At 45.1% G+C, this 23,976-nt stretch overlaps 2 protein-coding genes across 3 annotated transcripts in view; both read right to left on the minus strand.

The window, feature by feature from the left end:
- The window catches only part of bcor (BCL6 corepressor), a 36,726-nt gene extending 24,799 nt beyond the window's left edge, over window positions 1-11,927 (minus strand). For both annotated transcript variants that reach the window (XM_059342722.1, XM_059342721.1), the window contains exons 1-2: window positions 10,878-11,927; window positions 156-237 (exon numbers count right to left, since the gene is read on the minus strand). In XM_059342722.1, coding sequence (XP_059198705.1) covers window positions 156-158 — 3 coding nt within the window. In that variant the 5' untranslated portion in view covers window positions 159-237; window positions 10,878-11,927. The remainder of the gene's footprint in view (window positions 1-155; window positions 238-10,877) is intronic.
- Window positions 11,928-20,938: 9,011 nt separating this feature from the next.
- si:dkey-100n23.5 overlaps window positions 20,939-23,976 on the minus strand; it is a 52,310-nt gene continuing 49,272 nt past the window's right edge. The window contains exon 13 of the mRNA XM_059343384.1: window positions 20,939-23,170. Coding sequence (XP_059199367.1) covers window positions 23,003-23,170 — 168 coding nt within the window. The 3' untranslated portion in view covers window positions 20,939-23,002. The remainder of the gene's footprint in view (window positions 23,171-23,976) is intronic.

Here is a 23,976-nt window from a genome sequence, read left to right on the forward strand (position 1 = left end):
GACACTGAAAGCATTAACTATAAACAATTACTGCTAAACAAAGCAGGTCAGTTTCGTGCATGTACATAGTTAGACCAATTATTTATTTTCCAGGTAATAGTGACTCATGTGACAAATTAGTGTAAACAGTACTTAGAACAAGCACGGGGACTTGCCATGTTTTGTGTGATGTGGTTCCCTTGTCTTAGTTCCAGGTTGGTTTGTGTCTCAGCATCGACATCACGAACAGATGTTGCCCTGTGGAGATGAGCAAACAGTTAGCAGTCAGTGTCTTGGCTCTGCCACACACAAAGAACACATACATACAGACACACTGCAAATATGTTGTAATGCCACTGCCAAAAATAATTGCAGGGCAAAAATGGCAGTATTTTAATTCCCATGAGAGAAACTACATAGACAGCATGTATTACACACTTAAATTTCAGGGTCATGTAAATCAAAAATATATATCAACATAGGGAGCAGGGTGAAGGTACAAAGGAAAGAAAAATAACAGCAACGGCAGCTATAGTCAGCCTTCCTCTGACTATAGCCACACACACACACACACACACACACACACACACACAGCTCCACTGAAGTAGTCAGTGGTGGAGATGAAAGCACTGTGTGGGCTCCCCACCCCTCCTGTCCGTCAACACTCCTCAGCAACCCCCCCTTCCTCTCCCACTCCCCTGACCTCCATCCTGCCCACCCTGTGGGCTAGACGTGCATTGTGGGGCTTCGTCTATTCAGTCACGTTCCCCACACACTGGTTTTTCTGTGCCCTCTTTGACCTGCTCTCTCGGCTGCCTCAGCCAGCGGAGCGAGGGAAGATTATACATCAGAGACCACTTCGGTGGGAGACCATTTACCGCCCGCCAACACAGAGCCACAGATCAACAAACACTCACAGCAACGAACGTACGCAAAGAATAGTATGCAAGAGAGAGTGATACAAATATGTAAATTTGTACAACAAACCATCAGTTTGAGGAAGAATAACATAAAAGGAGAGGTATAAAGATAAAGACCATGACCACTGAAGTGAAAATGGTGTTTATTTGTTTTTGTTTTGTTTTTTTAAATCACAAGAGAAATGACAATAAGCAAAAAAAACAAACATCAAGATCCCTTTGTGTGTGAAATGTCCTTTAATCTGCAAATGGTTTGTATACATTTGAATTTCTTTAAAGCACCAGAGCATAATAATGCAGCATTTTAGGAGATGGGACATGTAATAATTGGTCTTTAACATTAAATCTGTGCTTTTATCAGCTAGGTGCTGATTGAGGTTGGATATAAAAACTTTATTGGACTAAAGATACGAAGATAGGTCTTGCCAGGGCTAAATACAGTTTTGGATTAAAATGAACCAAATGCATTTTTCAAAACGTATATCTTTACAATAACATATGTCAAATAAGAACCATGTTAATTTTATTGACATATATTGAAAAATATCTTACACTTTACTCTTTTTTTCCAAATTTCCATTTATGTTTTGGTGTCATTTTAGTGAATACACAAATTTGTTTTAAAGAACTGTGACAATCATAGCATCTATATTATTGAGTGAAAGATATCACAATCCAGTGAGGAAAAGAAACCGCAAAACTGCAATCATTTGGTATTCATAAAATATTTTTGTACAAATGGAGAAATTGAGATATCACTGAAGACTTACGAACCTTCATGAGTCAAGTGTCATCTTAACACTAACAGAGTGGTCCGCCTAATTTAAAGAGGCTGTTTTAAAATCCTCAAACAATGGGAAAAGGTGAAATTATTGCTCCCACTTGGCTGATATTATTTAAAAAGGAAAGTTTGAATATTAGACTTGAATATTTAGGGTTGGACATTTCTGCAAGGCAGTGGAGCAAGGTGAGGGGAGCCAGTGCAGGAGCGAGGTAGGAGAGAAGTCTTTAAATAGGAAAAGCGAAGCCTTGCCGTGCTGAGAGCAGCAGAGAAACTCGCCTCCTCGATCATCACAGAGAAACGCCTCTGAGCCTAGCTGCTGCGCTGCTGGCACGCCACTTTTATTGCCATGACCTGGGGCCCATTAATCAGCCTGTTGCGGGCCCCTCGGCACGGCTCCTCCCTGCCCCAGCGCTCCCATCCCCCAACAGCTCCCCCCCTGCCCCTGCTCCCTGAGGCCAGGCCTGCTTTAACAACATCCACATCTGACGGAACTGAGACGGTGTGCATGTGTGGGGAAAACTGCTACAATATGTGCATACAGCCACGTGTATGTGTTTCTGCATACTACACAGACACCATTGAGAAATCACATCAGACCAGTTGAGTTTCCTGTATTTCTTGGAGCAACATATGTACTTCTCTGTCTTTGTCACACACACAGCGGCCCCTCATGCATTGAAAAGCATGCACTACATGAGACTGAACATGATAATGAAAAAATAAGCCTCTTATACAAACGCACATATTCAATGACATGCTGTCTTTATGGACATTTCCATTTAACCTAAAACACAACCTTCACTCCCACTATAATGAAATATCTGTCCTTGGCATAATCATAGCCTACATGTACGTTGCTTTTGCATGAAAAAAAAAACACAGCAGAACAGAAAGGATACCTTCTTGTATAGTTTAGTAAAACGAAAAGAAAGCCTGACACCTTAAGGCCTGTTAATACTCCACATCGTGTCCACACTGCGCTGATGACTGAGGAGTTTGCGTCGCCACGGCACCTGTCATTTCCATAAAATTAATAGCAGTCCAGAAAGATGAGAGGCTGCACCGGGACTCAAGGTCAGGATCAAGCACTTGACGGCACACTGCATGCATCGCTGGGAATACATCTCAGCCCTAGGATGAATGGAGGTCTGTAGATTCTTAACTACACAATCAGAACTCGTTAAAAATGCACCTAAACGCAATGGAGAAAGAGCTCCGTCGCCCACTGTACCATCACCAGCCGGGTAATGCTTTTGTTGTGCCTACATGAGGGAAAAGGGTGCTTACTAATGTCCTGTAGCCTGAGGAAATGTCTTGGACAGGCATCTGATTTCCCCAGAGGGAAGCAATTTCAATATCATTTAAAAATAGGATTTTATTTCATTCATTTCCTTTTATATATATATATATATATATATATATATATATATATACACACATACATACATACATACATACACACACAATGTTGGACAGAAGTGATGAAGTAAATATAATTTTGTTAGAGCCATAATGCAAAATTCACAATCTTCTTCTGATGCTGGTTATTTTCCAAATTCATGCAAGCAATGCATTTGTAATTTAGCCAATAAAACCACAGCATAACATTTAGACTTAATTACAGTTCTGTGCCCAAAAAAAATCAAGATGCCCTTGCAACACTTGACAGCATCGTGATGTTTCCTGAGAGAATGAGAACAGCATATTTACAGCTTGTGCCATCAGTGTTGCAAATGCAGCCATCAGCTGCATTTGAACTATATTTTGCTCATGCCATAGAGGCTGTGTGAGTTCAGTTCAAATCTTCCTGCCAAAACAGATCATTAAGCCTGCAGACAAATTACTGCAGGACACTAGACATTATAGGAAACTATCTGGAAAGCGGTTGCTCACAATAATTAAAATGAAAGATATCATAGGTGATGGGGACCGGGAGAGGAGAGGGTGTAACATGACAGGAAGAAAACAACAGGTGACACATTGTATACCTGGGCTGGGCTGGGGAGCTTCTGCAGCACCATAACCATCTGACAATCAACAGTGTTTAGTGAAAACTTTTCTTCTGTGCTCTCACTGCAGTGGATGCACCATTTGGTAATCAGATTAGTTATATTATTTCTACCTGAATATTAATTTTGGATGGTTGAGAGGTGGTCCCCACTTGGCCACAATACTTATTGTTGCATTTAAATGGGACTTAATATATTTTAGATGCTTAAAAATAGTATTTATTAACATTCACACCCTGATGTCAAAGAAAGGGAGGCAGAAGCCTCATGTTTATATTTTTAGTAAGGGCTAAACATAAAAAGAGCTTGTTGACTGTGTGTTGTTTTGTCTGACATTAGTAGCCCATAATGCGGATGCTTGACAATATTCCGGGGAGAAATCCTGCCAAAAGTGTCACATTATGAGTGGAAGGAGAGAGGGGAGAGAGATAGGAATGGAGGGAAAAGGCAGTGTGCGTGCGTGTATGTGTTGACGCTCATCCCCGCTGCTAAGAATAGTTTGCGCAACAAACAACTCCCGACGGCCGTCCAATCCATCACACTGGTCGGCAGCAGCAGCAGGCGGGCAGGGGGGAAGGGGGAGCGCAGCGGTCGGAGCTGCGTTTATAAACCAGACCGCTGGAGCGCAGCCCCGACTCGCACCATTAAACAGAAAACCACCGGGTGTTTTTAGCGGAACCGCATATAGCTCTGTATCTCCGCATTGTCCGTTTTTTTTTAAGTAGGGACAAGAAAACAAGGACAAAAGGGACAGGGAGATAAAGAGAGAAGGAGGGAAAACAAACTCTCTCTTTCCCTCGTTTCCTGTTTCTGACGACAATTACTTGAACTCTCCGTGACCCACGGTATGCTCACCGGCACCGCTCATCATTTCCTCCAGGGCTGAGGCCTCTCTGTTCCCCCGTGCTGAGCAGTGGTTGCGTGCGCACCGGTAATCTGTGTGTGTGTGTGTGTGTGTGTGTGTGTGTGTGTGTGTGTGTGTGTGTGTGTGTGTGTGTGTGTGGGAGAGACGCTGGAGTTGGGAAGGTCTACTCTAACACCACTAGCAGTTTCCTCTCTCTTTACAAGTTGATAAACGACCAAATAGAAACGCAGATTTAAAAAGGAGCCAGGGCCCTCGATCATTCATAAACAGAACTTGGTGTCTGTGATCAGGTCACGGCTGCTCAGTGGTATAACGGGGTACTGTGGGTCTGGCTGTATGGGGACCGGGAGTGTAGGCGACCTCTCGCTCTTTGTCCCTGGAGCTTTGCCAGGCTCTCTGAAGCGTAGAGCTCCGTTCAAGCTCCGAAAAAATGCAGTGTGACGCAGGATAATCTCCGCAACGACGGGGGTGGGTTGGGCATAAACAGGGATTAAATGCGGACGCGCGCGCGCACACACACACACGCATATCTGCGAGCTGTTTCTGTGTGCCCAAAACGAAAGGAATTCTGCGCACACTGCCGGTGAACAAAATAGAAATCAGCGGGAACAAATCTGAGAAAACACATACAGAGCGCGGACCAAAACTACAGCCTGACTACTAAGTACACAGCCTCGGGGCCTCAAAGCATCAACACCCAGCGCTATAAAAAAAAAAAGAGAGCGCGCACAGAGGAGAACGCGTGCCCAATTTTAATTGTTATTGATTATCAGGCTGGCGCGTGCCAAATGGTCCGATTGATCATCAGAGTCCATACTGCCTCTCTTTCTGATATAGCAGAAGTGTGTGCAGATTGGACAGAGGCAGTCGGAGGAGATAAATGCTGTGGAGAGACACGGAGCGCGCTGCTGGTGGAGCGCAGAGCGGAGGGAGCCAGCAGCGCCTCTTCAGCTGTCACATTATTAGCGACCGAGCTGAAAACAAGGGGCCCCTGCGTCCTCCCGGGCCGCTGCACAGCCGCATGCAAGTCGGTGCACGGTTCAGTTGCCCCCCTCGGCAGCACGGCCGTCAACAACGGTGACATTGTGAGGCCCCCCGTGCTGTCACTAGGGCCCGGGCGGCGGCTGCTGAACTGGCTCTATTCATCCCGGGCCAAATGGGGACTAAATGGCCCTTTATGCCACCAAAGGACCCGATTGTAATAGGGGGATGCGCATGCATGAGCCGGCCCGCGTTTACCGGAGGTTTCTTGACTTCCCTTTGAAAAGCTGGCGTTGCTTTCATGTGTTTCTAATGAAAGCACATTATGCTTAAAAGCACTGATCCCCCCCCCCCCCCACCCCCTACACATGACCCTACCCCCCATATAGGATGAACAGTGTGTTTAAAGAGGAGGCTTAATTATTGGTGGTGTGTAAAGAAGTAAATTAGGCTAAATGAATGTCAGTTTAAACAGGTGCCGAGTCAGTGTGAGGTAAACCGAGCTGTCACGCTTCTGACATGGCCTAGTTCTGGCTTTAAAAGGTCACACATCAGGGTGACACATGGGGCTCAGCTCTATGGGAAAATGAAACAGCACAATAGTTTTGACCAAATACCTAGATATGCAGATGATATTGCAGAGTTGACTACTGGAGACTTCACTAAATATTTATACAGTGATTTTTAATATTAATCATCAGTAAAGTGGGTTTAAGTGGGTATAAGCAGGAAAAGGCAGGACATTGCACTGCTTAAATGCAATATAGCCTTGAAAACCAGGAATCTTGCCATATTGTGATATCGGAATTTTAAGACGATATCTAATCTCATATCAGTATATTGACATATTCCCCAAGCCTACTGACAGATGGGGGGATGACTGTTTTGAGGCCTATAAGGCTAAAATACAAATTAATCTTAACTCAAAATGAACTTTAGGTGTTTACTCGGTGCTTTGGAGCCCGGTGAGGACCCTCAACTCAAGGTCAAAAGCTTTATAACCAACATGAACTCAGTGATGTGCCATGCAGACGGCAGATAACACATTCCTGCTTTGAAGGCGGGTTGCTGTAATAAACTATCGCCATCACCCTGCTGCTGCCAAGCGTCTGTGGGATTTCGTCAGTAGATAGATGCCCGAGGCACCGACATCTAAAAACAAACGAGGAGGCCTGATCAAGACTGAGCCTGCAGAGACTCAGAGGAGGGAGGTGAGGTGTGTCATCACTACTCCGCTGCTAAATCAATCTTCCGATAGGCCAGAGCGAGGTCACTGGTCTAAATACAGTGATTGAGATTTAGATTTTTAACTACAGATAAGGGAAATATCAAACATCATCTTAATTTGCAAATCCAAATATTTTTGGAGGAATAAGCAGACGAGGAACAAACGAGGAACTTAAATCTAAATAAGCCAACATTCTGCTGCAGAAATATCTGTGTTATTATGCCAGACAGCTGTAAGGGAGGAGAATAATGTGAGCTGTGGTTCTCTGGGGCCGTAATGACCGCCTCTGTGCCGGTCAAACAGCACTGGGGGCCGACACGTCTCCGCAGGGAAGTGATCCGTGCGCTCCAGACCTCGTCGAAACAAAAAGCTTTGTGGAGCGCTGAGAGAGAGAGGAGGAGGAGGAGAGGGGAAGGAGGGGGAGAAGGAGGGAAGGGGAGGGGGGACAGCTCTCTCGTTTCATCGCGAGGTCCCGGGAGGCCAGCACGGAGCATAGCTTCAATCAAACCGTGACGTCTCCTCCGGGAGCTGCGCAGCGCCTGGAAAACCGATCTCTCCTCGGCTCTCTGCCGTGCCTCCGCTTTTGTTCACACGCACCTCGCCTCAGCGAGCGAGCGCAGCGCCGGCAGCGACGAGACTGTTGTTTTATACATCCAGAAGCGAGTGAGAGGAGGAGAAAAAAACAAGCGCGACAACAATATGACAGACCTCGTGCCTCCCGACTGGATATTAAACAGAACACGGGCACTTCTTTTGACTGTTTTATTGCACATTTACATGCTTGTTGTCCAACACACCAGAACAGGTTTGATGTGCAAAAAGTGGTCCCGTGATTGTAGGCTATTGACGTGCCCGCTATCTGTGCGTAATATTCCCTGCGTGGTCGTTATTGATTCCGGATAAGAAAAGCGGACAAACAGCAGGTTAATAGGTTTAAAATGGAGGTGGTGGGGCTGTCCCTATACAGAAGCAGCAGACCCCCCCAGTCAGTCAGCCACCCAACGGAGCAACCACGCTGACACATCCACTGTCACACATCACTCAGCATGACAATGTGGCCCAGCAGGCACGAGGCTAGTGAAATCAGGTGCACCTTCCCCCAAAACAGGGCCACAAATTGCTGTTTTATGGTGTTCTGATGTTTACAAAAACACATTCATACATCGATTGTGTGATATGGAGAGACAGTTGACTAGTAGGCTAAAGTAATTTCTCCATTTTTCTAATAAGAAGTAATTTCTTATAAAATAAATGTGAGGCAAATGAACACTCTATTCTCTGTGTTGGACCAGCCTTGACTCCCACTTTAATAGCTAATGAGGCTGAGCAATAAAACAAGAAAGAAGTGTGAAGTCCTCTTGCATGAAAATGGAGAGAGAGAGAGAGGAAAAAATATCAGTATGTCAATCTATGGTAAGCAGCCCTCCCCCTCTGTGTTTCAACACCTGGAAAACAGATCAGCCCCACACTGACATCACAGCACACAGTGGAAAAATGATGCGCAAAACAGTCCGACGGGGTTCAACTATAAATAAACTCGGCCCACACAAAATGTGAAGTATTTGTTTTACTCTTCCACAACACACACCGCTTGGGAGAACAGGTTCTATTAGCGAAAGATCAGACAGAGCAGTTTAAAAAAAAAGCATGTTTACTTTGCTATAAAGTTTGGGGGTTATTGAGAAGGAAGGAGAGAAACACCCAAGAAGAAATCAAGGTTACCAATATGGGATAGCCTCGTACATCTGGTACTTCTGGATGAAAACTCACTACTGAGGCATAATATGAAACTATAAGTCTGACTTAACCTAAAGTCATGCCTTTTACTTTGGAAAATTGACCCACTTCAGTAAAAGTCCCTATATGTCCACAAAAAACAAACTAAATGCAATGGAACAAATGCTTCATCACTGGAAAATCTGGTAAATAATTAGCCACATGGTTTTATGGATCACTGTGCGTAATCCTTAAATTAGGAACAGTGATCCGTATCTCCAGATCTCCCCGTGTTTTGTTTGATTTTAATCTGGAAAAACTACAAAATCAAAACTAATGGTAAGTAGATGCATGACATGGATCGTTTACCTCACCGTATATGGTGATAGAGGTGACATTTAAATACAATCAAGCTTTTATTCTGCATCAAATCCCCCTTGAAGTAGCCTCCACCCCCCACCAGTTAATCCCCCTGCTCCGCTCCCTCGAAAGGTCCCAACACGAGGTCCTGCACTCCCAACCTGCTCGAGCCTGAGCCGCGTGCGTTATTATGAGCGATTCTCTATACTGTATACCCTGCGCTGGATTGGCTGCCGGGGCTGAAGTGGTCTTTTAGTAGCTGCTTCCCTCACTAAGCTCGTCAATGAGCTGGAGCCAGCCAATATGAGGCTCATCGATCCTCCTAAGAGAGCGTCCCCTAATTAGTGCCAGTGTGGCTCCAGGACAGGCAGCAGGCGCGGCGGCACGGGGGAGGAAAAACTCCCGCGATATGAGCCGTGCTCCTGCGATGGAGAGCGTGTTTTTATGAAGGAAAAAGTCTCCGGTTGAATGCTGCGTTGTTGATCGTGAAGTGCCCGCTACACGCAGCCCGCAGAGGAGCTTTAAAGAACCGTTAGGATTCCGTTTGGATCGCATCCAACACGCCTTGCAGCACTTATTTCAATTAAACAGCAACTTTATAAGATGTGGTTCATACTGATCGCTGCCGCCCACAAGCTGGTGCAGGAGCAGAGAGATGACTGGAGAAGAAGTAAAAATATATTTTAAAGTTGATAATGGTAAAGCAGAAAAACACGGATTGCTAAGTAGTAGGGTATTAAATCTGAAAAGCTCACAAAGCAATGAAGAAATTATAGTGGCAGTTATAAATGGCACTTTTAAAGTATTCGAGTATTATTAAAGAGTTTACGGTGACACTTTCTCCCTACAAGAGCGTGTGGCTGCAGGGGGAGGGGGTCCGAGCTGGCGCTACACGGATCTCCCGTGCGCAAAGGATATTCCCCCGCAATGCAAACTAGTCAGTCACAAACCAGCCTCTGCGTGCAAGAGTGGAAGACAACATACTGCAGCGCAAAGTCAGATCGGAGAACACCTGCAAGACACGAAGTGTGTGCTTGTGTGTGCGGTGGCAGGATGCCAAAGCGGTTTCCATCAACTAGACAGGAAGGTGAGCGGTGCAGTCCCGTCTATCCCCCACACACACCTTCCCCCAACACTACCTCTGGGACTGATGAGACGACTGATCAACGTCCACTCTGTCCAAACAAAGCCCCCCCTCGCCCCAACACACACACACACACACACACACACACACACACACACACACACACACCCCACACTCGGCTGCCACACCAACACACACACCACGGGGATGCCCTCCAACTGAACTGAACCGTGTATAAACGGAGCAGCACCGCTCGCTTCCCGTTGGCAGGGCGAGGCTTGGATTCCGTAACCTTGTTTAGCGCAGAAGCTCCGTGTGCGCGCACGCACACGCGTACATACACACTCCCACCCTCGCCCCACAGGCTCCGTCTCGCTCTCTCTCACACACTCTCTCTCACACACACACACACACACACACACACACACAGAGTCACTAAACAGAGTGCGAAAAGCCCTGAATATTCACCATCAAGGACGGCGCCACTTTCAACTCCACTAATCTCTGGGACGTCCTTCTCACCTCCCTCCGGTTGACAGGACAGTTGTAAAAAAAAAAGGGAAAAAAAGGCCAAGCTCACGGTCGGATCATTATATGTGTGTGTGTGTGTGTGTGTGTGTGTGCGCGTGTGTTATTTATCAACCACATGCCACTGCCCCGCCGAAACGCACAAAGACCACCCTATGCGCTATTCTTAGAAGTGGCCGATCCTCTCCCAGTCTCTGCGCACAACACGGACTCTCGCGTTTGCATTCAACCGCACAAGAAGACTGTCTTTGATTGAAAAACACATCAACATGAAAACACGGAATCCTTTAAAAGCATGTGAGATAGCCTATTTAAAAAAAAACCCCACTGCGTGTGCGTTATGTGTTCTCGTGCAGGAGACTTCACATCGCCAAAAACAAATGCAAAAGAAAATACATTTCGGTGTGTCATTGATTGTCTCACCTTGTTAATTGGTGCTACTTCCAGCCGTCGTCCGTGCGCCCCAACTCACGCCTTTTTCCTGTTTTTCCCAAGTTAACAAGGAGGACTGCGATCCGTTCGTACGTAGACGACCCGGTTACGGTCCTGTCTGCTGGAGACACTCAATCCCGACCACAGAGGAAAAACAACTAAAAGTGTCTAACAGGTTATCCACTTGTCACGAAACAAAACAAGTCTTACATATAAAGCTCTTGGTGATTATTCTATTGTCTACAGGCAACTCTCATCCATTACCCTATATTTCAAACGGACTTTTTTTGCTGCTGCAAATGTCACTTGGGTCGCAATAAAGCAACAAAAAATATCCTGCGCGGAGGAAAAAACAGGACGTAGAGAAATCCACAAAAAAGAAAATCCGTTAAGGTCCTTTTAAGTCGGAGAGCCGATGCGCCGTGCGGCCCGGGCCCCCAATAGGATACAGGTGGCGAGGTCGGCGGACTCGCGGAGAAATTAATTCAGCTCGGCCGTACCTCGCAGCAGCGCCATGTTGGGTTTCAGCGGAGCACGCCGTCCTCGGAAAAAGCCCCTTTCTCCCGCTCTCCGTCACTCCATGTCCTCGCTGATACCGGAATCCGCGTCTCGCAAGGTTTACTGAAGGTTATTCCGTGAAGCTTTTCCGTCCCGCGTTTTGTTCGCGGAGCGTGGAGGAACACCCCGTTTCGCACCGAGGACGCACGGAGCTGTACGGGGAGTGCCGCACAGAATGGATGAACGCTGCCGAGACCGAGCGACTCGCTCCACTCCCACTCGCGCAGACTCTACCCAGAAGGCCAGTCGGGAGACCGCAATTACCATAAGCCTCCAGCGCACGGCACTGGCTGCGCGCGCACGCACACACAGAGACACACAGAAAAACACACGCACACACAGGCTCCGCTGAAACTCCAAAACAGGAATAGGCGAGGTTTTAACAGCAGAAATACGGCAGAAAATTAACTGCAAGTGAGAATACATTATATGGAATATATTATAATAAGGTAAATGAATAAAAAAATAATTTAAATAGTTTGTCAAAATAAGAAAAAAACTGATTTTTTGACTGAAGAAAAGGTGCACCAATATAAAGGTTATGTTAACAGAGAGACATATGAGATTTAAAGTTTGCAAGAAATTGAGTTGTTTAGGTGATAGAGGATGACTGGAATTTACATTCGACCCAATTGGGTCTTATTAACAGCCTGTTCTCCCATAGTGTTGTTTTTGTGCCTTAGCTGCCCAGATTCATCCAAATGTTTAGTATGGTTCACATTTTGTAAAAAAAAAAATAAAAAGATAGATGTCCCTTTATGTTTTTTTTCCAAACCAACAGATAAGGTGAATCTGTGAAGCACAGGGCAATAGCGAGGGGGAGAGAGAGATCGAGGGGGAGAGAAGGAGAGGCAGCTCAAGGCTGGGGCACATCTGTTAAGGCTCCCATGTCAAGTGAAGGAGGAGGAGGGAGGCTATGAATATCAAGCCTGAGGTGTGTGTGCATCATGTGCCTGCATGTGTGTGTGTCTGTGTGTCTGTGTGTGTAGGAGAGACGAGAGAAAAGCCAGCAGACAGACAGACAGAAGCAGAGTAGGAGTAGGAAAAGGATAGGGGGACTTGGAAATGGAAGGTCTGGCTGCGTTCGCCACAGCTGTTGAAAGTAGGAGTTAAACCAGACGGTCATACACAAACAAACACAAAGCTCACAAAGCACTCACATATGCGCGCATTAAAAAAGCAAAGCTCATCTTGAAGGGCAAATTATTCGAAAGTTTGGAGAGAGGTACAAAAGAAGTGAGCGGAGAGAAGAAAAAGAAGAAAGGGCAGAAGGGAGGGATGTATTCATGCATGGCACACTGGACCAAACTGCATCATGCATCTGAGTTTCTGTGACAAACAAATCATCAAGCCTTTTCTTCAAACTTAAATAAAATCAGGGTGAATTTCTGGGCATGTTTGCTCTAATCAGCTCCACCCTCTATCTCTCATTACTGGGAGTTGCCCACTGTGACCACAGCAGCTAAACCACGAGGAAACCGAGGCTACATCCACACGAAGGCGGCTACATCTGAGAACACGGTTTAGATGCGACAAGGATGCAACTCCACACCAGGGTTCAGGTAGATTTCATCCACATGAGAATGACTAATCAACAGGAATTGGCTTAAATCTCATGTATTCTCTTGAAGTGGAAGTCAAGCCATGTGGGAGAGTCACAGCCTGGCTCTGTTGAGTTTCAGCTGGTTAAAGCTCTGTTCAGTTCTCCCCCTGCTCTTTATTATCACACAAACTGTGTATATAAACACATTTATATGTTTGTATTATATATGTATAATATATAATATGTATTATATTTATTTATATTTATATACATATTTAGCTTATTCATATATAATTCTTACAGATGCTACTTGTTACATTCTGGTTACAGATCAGATGAACTTTAGTCTGAAAAATTGACAAAAATCGGCCCTGTGTTCCCCAGTCAAACATGTAACAGTGTTAACTTCTGTGTTACTGGACCATGACATCAATCTAATCAGTATTTTATTCATGATTGCAAAGGCATTTTAAAAAATTATCATGAGTGCATGGTGTTGACAAGAGCTGGGCTGTGTTATTGGCTGGTTTGACATTTTAAATTAGTGATGGTGTACTGGGATGGGAATCAAGAACAGGTTCCAGTTAAGAACTCTTTTCAAACCGTCCAATCTATCTGAATAGCATGCTGCATGTTTCAGAACAATGATGTGAACTCATACATCTACTCTGCTAGAAACTTGCATCAATAAGGAAGACATGGCAGACAGGAGGAAACTGTTCAAAGTGTGGTTTGTGCTTGTCACATCGGATCATTTAAAGCTATGCATTTGAAACTCTATGCATGAGTGCCACGACTTCCTTGGTTTGGTTCCTCGGTTAGATAAAATTAATCAATAAATCAGAGATAATAGAACAGTTGTATTGACAGTGAAAACCTATGTAGCCCTACTTTTTTCCCACACAGAAAATTGATCAGGAATCCATAAGGGAATCGATAAAGAATCTGAGAAATGAGCAGAATCGATAATGGCATTGATGCTGGTACAATTTTACCAATTCCCATCCCGTATTGTGTAAAAAGCAAATAACAAGTTGTTTTCTTAATTTTACTACCACACAGCCTTGGACCAGCCTCAGGTCATTGCTCTCCAAAAGCTCCCCGTTTACAATAAAACACAAGGCCAGCAATTTCTTATTTATCCAGACGCTTTCAAACAGCAACAGTTAAAAGACAGCTTAAGGAGGATTGAGGGCCAAAATGAAGAAATAAAGACGCATTTTAAGATATCTCTGGCTAGAGTGGCATAGTGAAGTACCTTTTCTGGATCTGACAGTAAGGTAGGCACAATTTTGTATTCACTTATTGTGATATATTGTTTCGATTATTTTCACGCCATGCCTTATTAATATGTATAAACATTAAAGAGTTGACAGTATAGTTGGGCCTCTGGGCGATGGCTGTCAGTCATAGATGATTTAAAAGCCATGGTGAAAATAGTGTTTTTAGCAGTTTTTGTGCCCATATGAATTGATCAGTTTGGATGTCTTGCACAGACCCACTCCAGAGTCTCTGCAGCAGAGAGAAGAGACAGATAGGCCTATACAGACATTCAGCAAGAAAGCAAAGGGAGCAAGATGCATTATGAATGAATGAACAGTTTATCAGTTAGAATTATTGTACCTTTATAGAAGAAGCCCATGGGACAATCCCCCCAATCTGCCACCAATAATTATATGATTGTCTTTGGTGATCTTGCACTGTGGGCATCATCATTGGTCAATTTGTCAGAGATCGCCCAACCCTATAGGTGACAGTATGGTGGCTCGGTGGTTCAGAACATACAGCATAAAGATTCAGAAGCATTTTGGTCCGACAAGCTCAAACCAACTCAGCAAGCTCAGACTCCAAATATGCAGTCTTTGGAAGCTGACCACAAGATGAGAAGTAAACAACGGGCACGAACAGAGAGAAGGCAAACCGTTTTCATTTTTTATGTGGTCACACAGTGGCAGCTGGCACGAGAAGAGCTGCAATCATTCGACCAGCATACCGGCGCTCTCTGCAGTCAAAACAGTGCCGCGTTTGGTTCTGCTAACATGTCCTTTTGTCTATAGAAATATGCCAACACGAATTTCCCCAGGAAGGATACCACCATCTTTAGCCTTGGCAGCGTGGAGAGTCATGCTCTACACATTTATCCACACTGCGCCATATGTCCCAACCACTTCCCCTGCCCAGATTTTTGCAGGTAGGATCCAACCTGGCAACCCTGCTACACACTACCAACTGTTTGTATTGTTAGTGTAAATATTGGATTTGATGTGCCTTTTTCAGAAGTGTCAGCAGGGAGGTTTTCAGATGCAACCTGATTATCTCCAAACTGTCTGAGAAGTCTTTGTAAGCCACCGACAAGTGAGTCAGGGAGATTATTTTTAAATGCTGAAAACTCCTATATTACTCAGTTAAAAACGGCCTCTTGCTGACGTCACACAGAACTAATAATCACTTTGAAAGGTCAGATGGATGTCTGGAAAGACAGGCAGAAATACAGCACAAGGCACCAGGTCTTCCTCTGCCTCTGCTTCTGACTCAGAGGCAAACGGCTCTCCATCACTCTCTGGAAACTGGATTAGGATGAATATTGCTCCGAGGAACCGCAGGGCAAACCGAGTTTCTGACGTTCAAACACAAAAACACACAGTTGTAGGCACTGAAAAAAACCACCTTCGCCAAGAGTCTGAGGGAAACGCACAAAAACAGGCCTGTAGAGCGGGCGCAGGGCCTTTTTTTATGGCTTCACTTTTACGACTGTGTGTGAACTTTGTGGTTAGAAACGCCAGCACAGAGAACAGCATGTGCCTTTGAAAACACTCATGTTGGATAATGGTGACGAAAAACGTGCTTAAAATCTGTGATCCCGTCCTCTAACTGGCATTGTATGTCATGCATAGGTGTGTGTGTGTGTGTGTGTGTTGAATAAACCAAAACAGTGTGAACACACACACACACATGCGTGCACCCTGGTGTAGAGGGAGCCACACTCTGGGAGGTCACAGTGATCCAACCATCTGCTGTTGCAATCAGACACTGAAGCGGTGGCCCAACAACTAACACACACACACACACACACACACACACACACACACACACACACAGAGTATTCTTGCAAGTTCACACAAACATACACACCTTCAGCACACATTAACCAAATATACACATGCTGGCCTCAAAACAGACACATTTTGAAAAGAGAAAGGCCGACTGCCAACATGCAAGTGAGCACTGCGTTGCCTTCATACACACACACACACACACACACACACAGTCGGCAGGCTCAGATTGCAGGAAGCTCTTTGCACGCAGCTCAGTCCACAGCAGCCGGTACTAATCAGCACAATCCACCTGCAGATCGTTATGGATCGCTTACTGCAACTTACACAGTCACACACACACACAAACACACGCGTGCACGCAAACTCTCACTAGCACGCACGCACAGACCCGTACACACGTACAACCAACGGATCTATATTTGAGCAGACACTTTTAAAAAAACACTCATGGTGCTGATTATGCATTGTTCATGGCAGTCTGAAAATCAACCACAGTTCCAATAAAATGTTTATGGGAACTCATTGTGTATTTATGATAGTCAACGGTGGCTTTATAGTGAACGGATCAATTGTTTCAAATCTATTTCATAATCTAAAATTCATCTCCAAAGCTTTGGGGTTCATGCAAGGACTATGCACTGACTCAAATATCAACAGCACAGCTCCATTTTCCCCCTCCTGTGTCACACAAACGAGAAATTAGACGTGCACGCGCGTTGGGGGTGCACGCACATTCATGCACTCACCCCCCCACCGGTGTTGTAGGGCTAACCGGTTCCCCACAGGCGCGCCACGCTGCGTTAGCGCGGCCTCACCGGGGATAATTACAGCCTGGCGCGGCAGGGCGAGCGTGGCTCAGAGCCAAACAGAGAGAGAGAGAGAGAGAGAGAGAGAGAGAGAGAGAGAGAGAGAGAGAGAGAGAGAGAGAGAGAGAGAGAGAGAGAGAGAGAGAGAGAGAGAGAGATTATTGGAGCAGTGAGATACATGGACCTATAGATTAAACCCTAATCAATAGGCTGCTAAATTCATCGATGCAATCAATCAGTTGGCTCCGTGACATAAAATAACCACCGCGATCAATCACACTTCTTATGCCGACCTTGGGGATCATAAAGCGGCAACCCCGACTCTCCAAAGCGCGCGGACAAAAACACTGAACACTCGCGTCTTTTTTTATTTTTTTTTTATAGAGAAAGAGAGAGAGAGAATAAAGATTAAAACCTTCAAACGAACCTTATCTGAGAGGAAGGAGAAGCGGTGGCGGCTCTCAGCGCAGCACAAGAAAGATCTCCCCCCCACCCCTCCTTCCTCTCCTCCCCTCCCCTCCCCTCCCTCCCTCTCCCTCTCTCTCGTCTGTCGGCCTCTGTCGAGTTCCGCTCATAACCTCGCCACCCACCCTCCCAGTTCCCCGCCTCTCCCTGCTTTCCGCTGCTGGCGGGGAGCGCACACACACATTTACACACAGAGCGCGGAGGGAGACGCACACCCACCTCTTTATAGCTCTCTCGCTCTGACACGCACCCACAAGCATGCACAGCCTTGCTCACACACACACACACACACACACACACACACACACACACACACAGCGTCAATAAAAAGCCCAGCGCTGTGAGAGGCCGCCGGCACTCAACTCCCCCCTCCTGCCACTGCGATTAGCGGAGGCTGGCTGGCTGGGGAGAGGCGCCCCTCTGTTATCTGGGGCGGTGGCAGCCTGTGTGTGTGTTGAGAGAGAGAAAGAGAGCGAGAGGGAGAGAGGGAGCGAAGAGGGAGAGATTAATTTAACTCTTTCGGGGCCGGATCGCAGCGCTTGAAGCTCCGATCGCTCCTGCACTCCGCTCAGGCAGCAGCAGCAGCAGCAGCAGCAGCAAAGCTGTTATTAGATAGGACGCGGGAGGAAAAACGGACATTAAGCACACGATTTCTGAAGCAATGTAATGTTAATTTAATTTAAAAAATGAAAATAGTTGTTAATTGCAGCCCTCATTTAGACAGGAGATAAAATATGCATAAAATATAATTGGACAGTTGGATTTATAAATAGAACTTGGGTGGGGGGTTTCCTAGCTAGTCAGAAAATTGCACAGCTGAGTTTGGTTGGTGACTAGTTGAGACATTTTAGGTGGGTGGGGGTTCTGCAGGGGGATTTTGGACTCATGATGAGTTTAATATTTCTAAAACCTTGGGGACATGGCTGTATCGGAATAAAAAGGCAAAAATATGTACAGGAGGCAATATTTAGTAAAAGGGACCAGAGTTACATTTTTGATCCAAACATTTACACTCTATTGGTCTCGTACAACATGTACAATGGTGTGCCTTGAAAACCTGTGTGGTGTTTGCAGTCAGTGCATCATTGAGGAGCTTTTAACAGTTCAGCTCTGAGAAATAAAGAAGACAGATCACAGATTCAAGGACAGTGTAAAGAGGAGAATGAGAAGTCCTGTAATGTGATATCTTATTACCTGATTTTTTTTTTTTCATTTAAGGCCATTGTGCAATAAGAGAAACTACCAACTAACTACAGAAAAGGTGAGACTTGTTTGCACACTGGTTGAAAGTTACACAGATATGGAATTTATTGTACAGTTATTGCATTTTGTTGTGTTTGTATTTACCTGCTCACTGGCTGGCAGCTGTTCGGGGGGACCCTGGGCAGAAATTTGTTGCAGTGTCCCTCTACAATTACCAAAAACTGAGTGACTTGGGGTCAAATTGTAGCTTTTGGGGGAAGGACATTAGTCTTTTGCAAAATAGTAAGCAGCTAATCTGAAATCGGTTCAAAAATGTATGGTTTTTAAAAGGCTGCATTACTGATTAGATAGTTTTTTTCTTATTAACAACCCCAATTGTGTTGTTGTTTTTGTTTACAAATCAATGAGCCACACTGTTGCACAAGCTGACATGTTTCTTTATTACAATGAACATGACCACTGCAGTTTATTTTTAAGTCGAACCCACAGACACCACCCTGTTGCCATAAATACTCCAATAAGGGCACCAAATGTGCATTAACTGAAAATAGTCCCCGAAAACGAGTGAACTACTTACTCCTGTTTGAGTTGCGTTTGCTAAATATACAGTGGCTCTGTTATTTTTAGAAAATACCTGAGCCTTTAAAAATAATAAAAAATAAGACTATAACCTACATTGGCTATATTTGGGAGCTGTTACTAAACATTACAGTAGCAACAAATGTACCACAGACAGAGAAGGACTGATCCTGATATTGTTGGTTTTGAAGTATAGAATAACATCAGATTTTTTAGGCTGCTGCAAACACAACAACTTCCGAGTCAATTATTTGTACTTTTAAGCCATCATTCATGCAGGCTGTAATCTCCCTGTTAACCTTCCCCGGCCTCATATTTACTGTAAGCGGCAGGAGCAGAGTTTAGGAGCGGTTATAGCCTCCACCACATCCCCGCCTGACTGTAAATACTGCCGGGGCTCTAATAAACAGCAGACAGGGCTCCCGATGGAGGCAGCGCGGAGGAGCGAAAAACACCCATCGGGCCTGCCTCGCTATCGCTCCGAGGTGACAGAGCTCCGGCTTGTTTTTCAGCGTCTGGGCTGCTGCTACTGTCGCCTGTCTCCCTCCCTCCTCTGTCTCTCTATCTCTCCCCCTTCCTCTCTCTGTGCGTCACAGCTAGGTCATGGCCGGACTCCAACAATGGCTCCGGTTTCTCGAGCCACATGCACGTGCGCAAACACACACTCACTCACACGCACGCATGCACACACAGGCTGCAGGAGCACACAAACACGGATCTGACAAATGATAGGGTGGCGAGGCGAGGCGAGCTAATAGTAGGCAGTGCGCCTGCCGACATGCCCGTGGGCCGCGGGTGTTAAATTGTATCCAATTACGGCGCATGCGACGATATCAGGGGGGGAATAATAATTCTTCTTGCGTGACAGGGAGATTCGCTTATTTCCCGGGCTCTTTATATGAAGGGGGTGCGGGGCTCGGAGCCTCTGCGGGAGAGTCGGGTAGGTGCGTTGGAAGAAAAGTCTTGTTTTCTGGAGGACATGGCGCGCATATTTCATTAATCAAAATCCAGTTAACCAGATTTGGAGACATGACAGGGGCCAGCAGGGTCTAACCAATAATTAATATCCATTATTTAGGCAGCCCAGGTCTTAAAGACGTCTTAACGCACGCAGGAACACACACATACACACATTGACACAAGCACGCAATTTGCACACACGAACACACAGATACTTCACAGGAGGCAGGGAAATGGCACGAGGGAATGAGGGATTGCATCAAATGTGAAAATGAAATAAACACGCCCAGTCTCAGCTTTGTTATGAAATGTCTCTCCTGCTCATTTATTTGATGGAGTGCATAGTCAAGTAAAACCAGCAACAGTGCCAAAAGAGGGGTAGGGGCACAGTGAAAGTGTGTGTGTGTGTGTGTGTGTGTGTGTGTGTGTGTGATACAGTGGTGTGGGGCTCTGTGAACTGCAAACTGAAGTTGCACTCTGGTGTCGTTGACGCCCAGCAGAAAAGTTCAACAACTCAAGGGTAAAAAGGGTCAAGTGTCGGTTCATTAGTTCAACTTGTCAGAGAGGCGGCTGACAGCCGGCAGCTCGCACAGACAGTGATGAAACCACCTCTATGTGTGGAAAAACCAAATGGGCTGAGGTTGAATATAAAGTGACTCTATTATCCTGCCAATCACACCTCAGCTTTGTCCCCCTCAGCACCGCTGACAAGGGCCACGAGGTGATGAACCATCAAAGGCTGTTGCTGTGCCATGTGTGTGTCCTTGTTTTCAGCCTGTTTTGACAGGCACCTCAGTGAGTGTGTGTGTGTGTGTGTGTGTGTGTGTTTGTGTGTTTTGTGTTGACTGACTAATAACATGATTTCTAACTGTTTCATAAGGCTGTATGTATAGAGTGTTGCAGGGATGAATCCTAACACCCGGAAATTAGTTAGCATTTGGGCGCTTCCGGTTCCCATCTACTGAAGTTAATGTTTTTTTTTTAAATATTCGTTTGTTTAGCTGCCTGAAATGAGGTATGTGGTTAACACAAGCTTAAATGACCTTCATGTTTAGTTCAACTACATCAAAACATGATTAAATATTCTACTTGAGAATTTTTAAGCTTTCAAGTGTCTTAAATGAGGCTGTTTCTGACAAGTGCCTAAATGAGACCAGAGTTTATGGGGGCATTAAACATTGTCAGCTTAGTCACATTGTTAAAGTCATGTGACCGTGGTGTAGTTTGTTCATTCCCCAACACTAGTTTTTGACTTCAGGTGATTGTATTTATGCTTTAAAGAGTTATAAAGCCTGGGCCACATTTTCGCGAAAGCTCTTTGTTTAGCTCCAGGTTAGTGTTGGATACAGCATAGGAATGCTCCCCTGTTTTCCGTGTCATGCCACTGTTCTCAGCAAAAATAGACATTGAAAATATATTTTGATAGTCATACTGACATCATGCCAGCAACAGAACCGACAGTTTCAGTGTTTCTATCTGTATATGTCACAGGCATAAAAAAATGTTTAACTCAATATTTTTTTAAATATTATGGTTCTTTTTGTGGCCGGAATCCCTTCATTTGTTAACACAAAGATTTTGATTTGATATATCTGCAGGACTGTGTTGTGGAAAATGCAGTAAATTTAAATGGCTCTAGAAATTGGTAGAATACCGGCTTTTAACTGTGCAAAGGTTATGGTAGAAACAAAATGTTGCATTCTATTATTTATGGCCATTATTAAAGGCAAACTCAATGCAGGCAACGCCACAGCAGCACAGCAGCAGAAACTCTGTCTGTGTGGACACAGCTCCGGTGAGAGCTGCAGCAGCTCATTTGCTGCAGTGTTCATTTGTGAAGAATACCTTGCTAAACAAAACATGCAAGTATCATAAACTTTTGTTAACCACAGAACCTATTTTCTGCAATAATCCTTCCAAAAAAATCAGATTAGATTTTTGTCAAGAGAACCAGTGCGATGCAAACTTCTGGGTTTACCTAAAAAAATATGCCATCCCTACAACACTCTATTGAATATGTCACACGAGAGCAGCAGGTTTGGACCACATTCCAGTCCAAGGCACGTACAAAAATAGAGTGTACACTTAAATATATACAGTACATTGATAAATACAATATAACAAACAACTGAAGCATTTAATAAAAATACGAAAACAGACTTTCAAAGTAATACTTTTGTGAAAAGTTGCACCGATTCCATATGCAAATAGAAAAACAAAACAAATACTGCTGGAGAAAGGAGACTCCTTTGAGACTTATTTTCCCTACCAAGTCATCTTCACTGTTTTTTAAGCCCCCTCCTGTATTTCCACTGTACTCCACCTCCCCCCTATCGGGAAGAAAATTGTTCAGAACCGGGATCAATCTCGGCGTAGATGCTTTCACGGCTGACACAGGGTGCTTTTTAAAAGGCCTGCTTTTCACCTCATCCCCTGCAGAGAAGTGAAAAGGTAATTGCTGCGAATACTAAACTAACACCTTGTTATGATTGCCTTTCAACCGTTCTTTGTGGTTTCTTCTTTCCCCTTTCATTTTTGTGGCATGCCAAAATGCTGCAGAAGGCAGGAGTCGCGAAAGGCAGTGCAGAGAGGGGAAATTGTTTTAAGACCTTTGGGATGCAGCAGATGCCTTTAACATTAGGACGATCTTTAGAGTCGCTTCTTTCTAGCTCCTCTCTCTCGGTAGTATTGCAGAGTGCTGCAGCTCTGCTCAGTATGTGTGTGTGTGTGTCTTTAGGATATTAAATAGTAAAGGATGGGGATTAATAATGGAACCTGACAGCTCATCTCCGCCTTCTATCTGCCTGACTGTCCCCCCAATCTTCCCTTCCATTCCCTCCCTACCTCTTGTTCCTGCCTCTCAGTTTCTAATCCGCTGCGTCTCTCTGGCTGTGACCCTCCTTCGTGCTCCTTTTCTCTCCCTCTCTCTCCCTCTCTCTCTCTCTCTCAGGGCCCTCGGTCTTTCAGGGTCATGTCAGGAGAGTAGAAGAGCACGTTGGTGTCATCGTCGTCGTCATCGCTGAGGTCGACCAGGTCAGCCTGTGTGTAGCGCACCGCCCCGGGGTGGTACTCTCCGATCCGAGTCCTGTCACACAGCCGTGACTGCAGAGCCAGCTGAAAAACACACACATACACACACAGTTTTAAATGAGCACACAGTGTTTGTAAAGGAGTAAAGAGTATTTTCACACTAAAGCGGCTAAATTTGAAGATGCATCTATTTTTCTGGCCATTCATTCACACTAAGCTGCTGTGGTACACACTCAAAATGAGTCTCCTGGGTGGGTTAATGAGAAAAACACTCACTGTGTCACACATATGGACCTAAACACTAGAGGCAAGACATTCGGGCTGCCGATTTAGAACTTTACCTCCAAATAACAAACATTGGCTCCTATTTAAGAGGCGAAATCACAGTGCCAACCTGGAGAAACTGAGAAATGTTCAAGCCTATGCTAATATCCTCTGACAGGCGGGAGCGACAATGCTTGTTTTGATTCCCTTTGGAAACTGAAGCACAGTTGTTTTCATTTTCTCCTCTACACAACTACATAACGTTATCATACTTCAAACAAAATAGAGAAAAAACGTATTGTCACGGTCAATGGCACTCAATACGATATAACTTTATGGAACTCTCAGGACTTCAATAAGAATAACTTGAACATGAACTACTTTGTCGTTCACCAGAGCTTCTGTAAGTATGTCATTTACATGCTTAATGCTAAAAATGCTTGTAAGCCTCGGGCTCATGACAAGCTGGAGAGAGCCAGCTACTTTCAGCCAGTTAAGGGGCCAGTATGCTCTGCCACAACGGCTTGCCGGATGGCCAAATAGCTACAGAGACCTCCTCAGCCCCACATATTTCAGACGTTGGATTAGGGGGGTTCTGTGTGAGACCATTTCTCCAAAAAGGCATT

Source organism: Centropristis striata, chromosome 10, assembly GCF_030273125.1.
Source record: "Centropristis striata isolate RG_2023a ecotype Rhode Island chromosome 10, C.striata_1.0, whole genome shotgun sequence".
NCBI classification, from domain to species: domain Eukaryota; kingdom Metazoa; phylum Chordata; class Actinopteri; order Perciformes; family Serranidae; genus Centropristis; species Centropristis striata.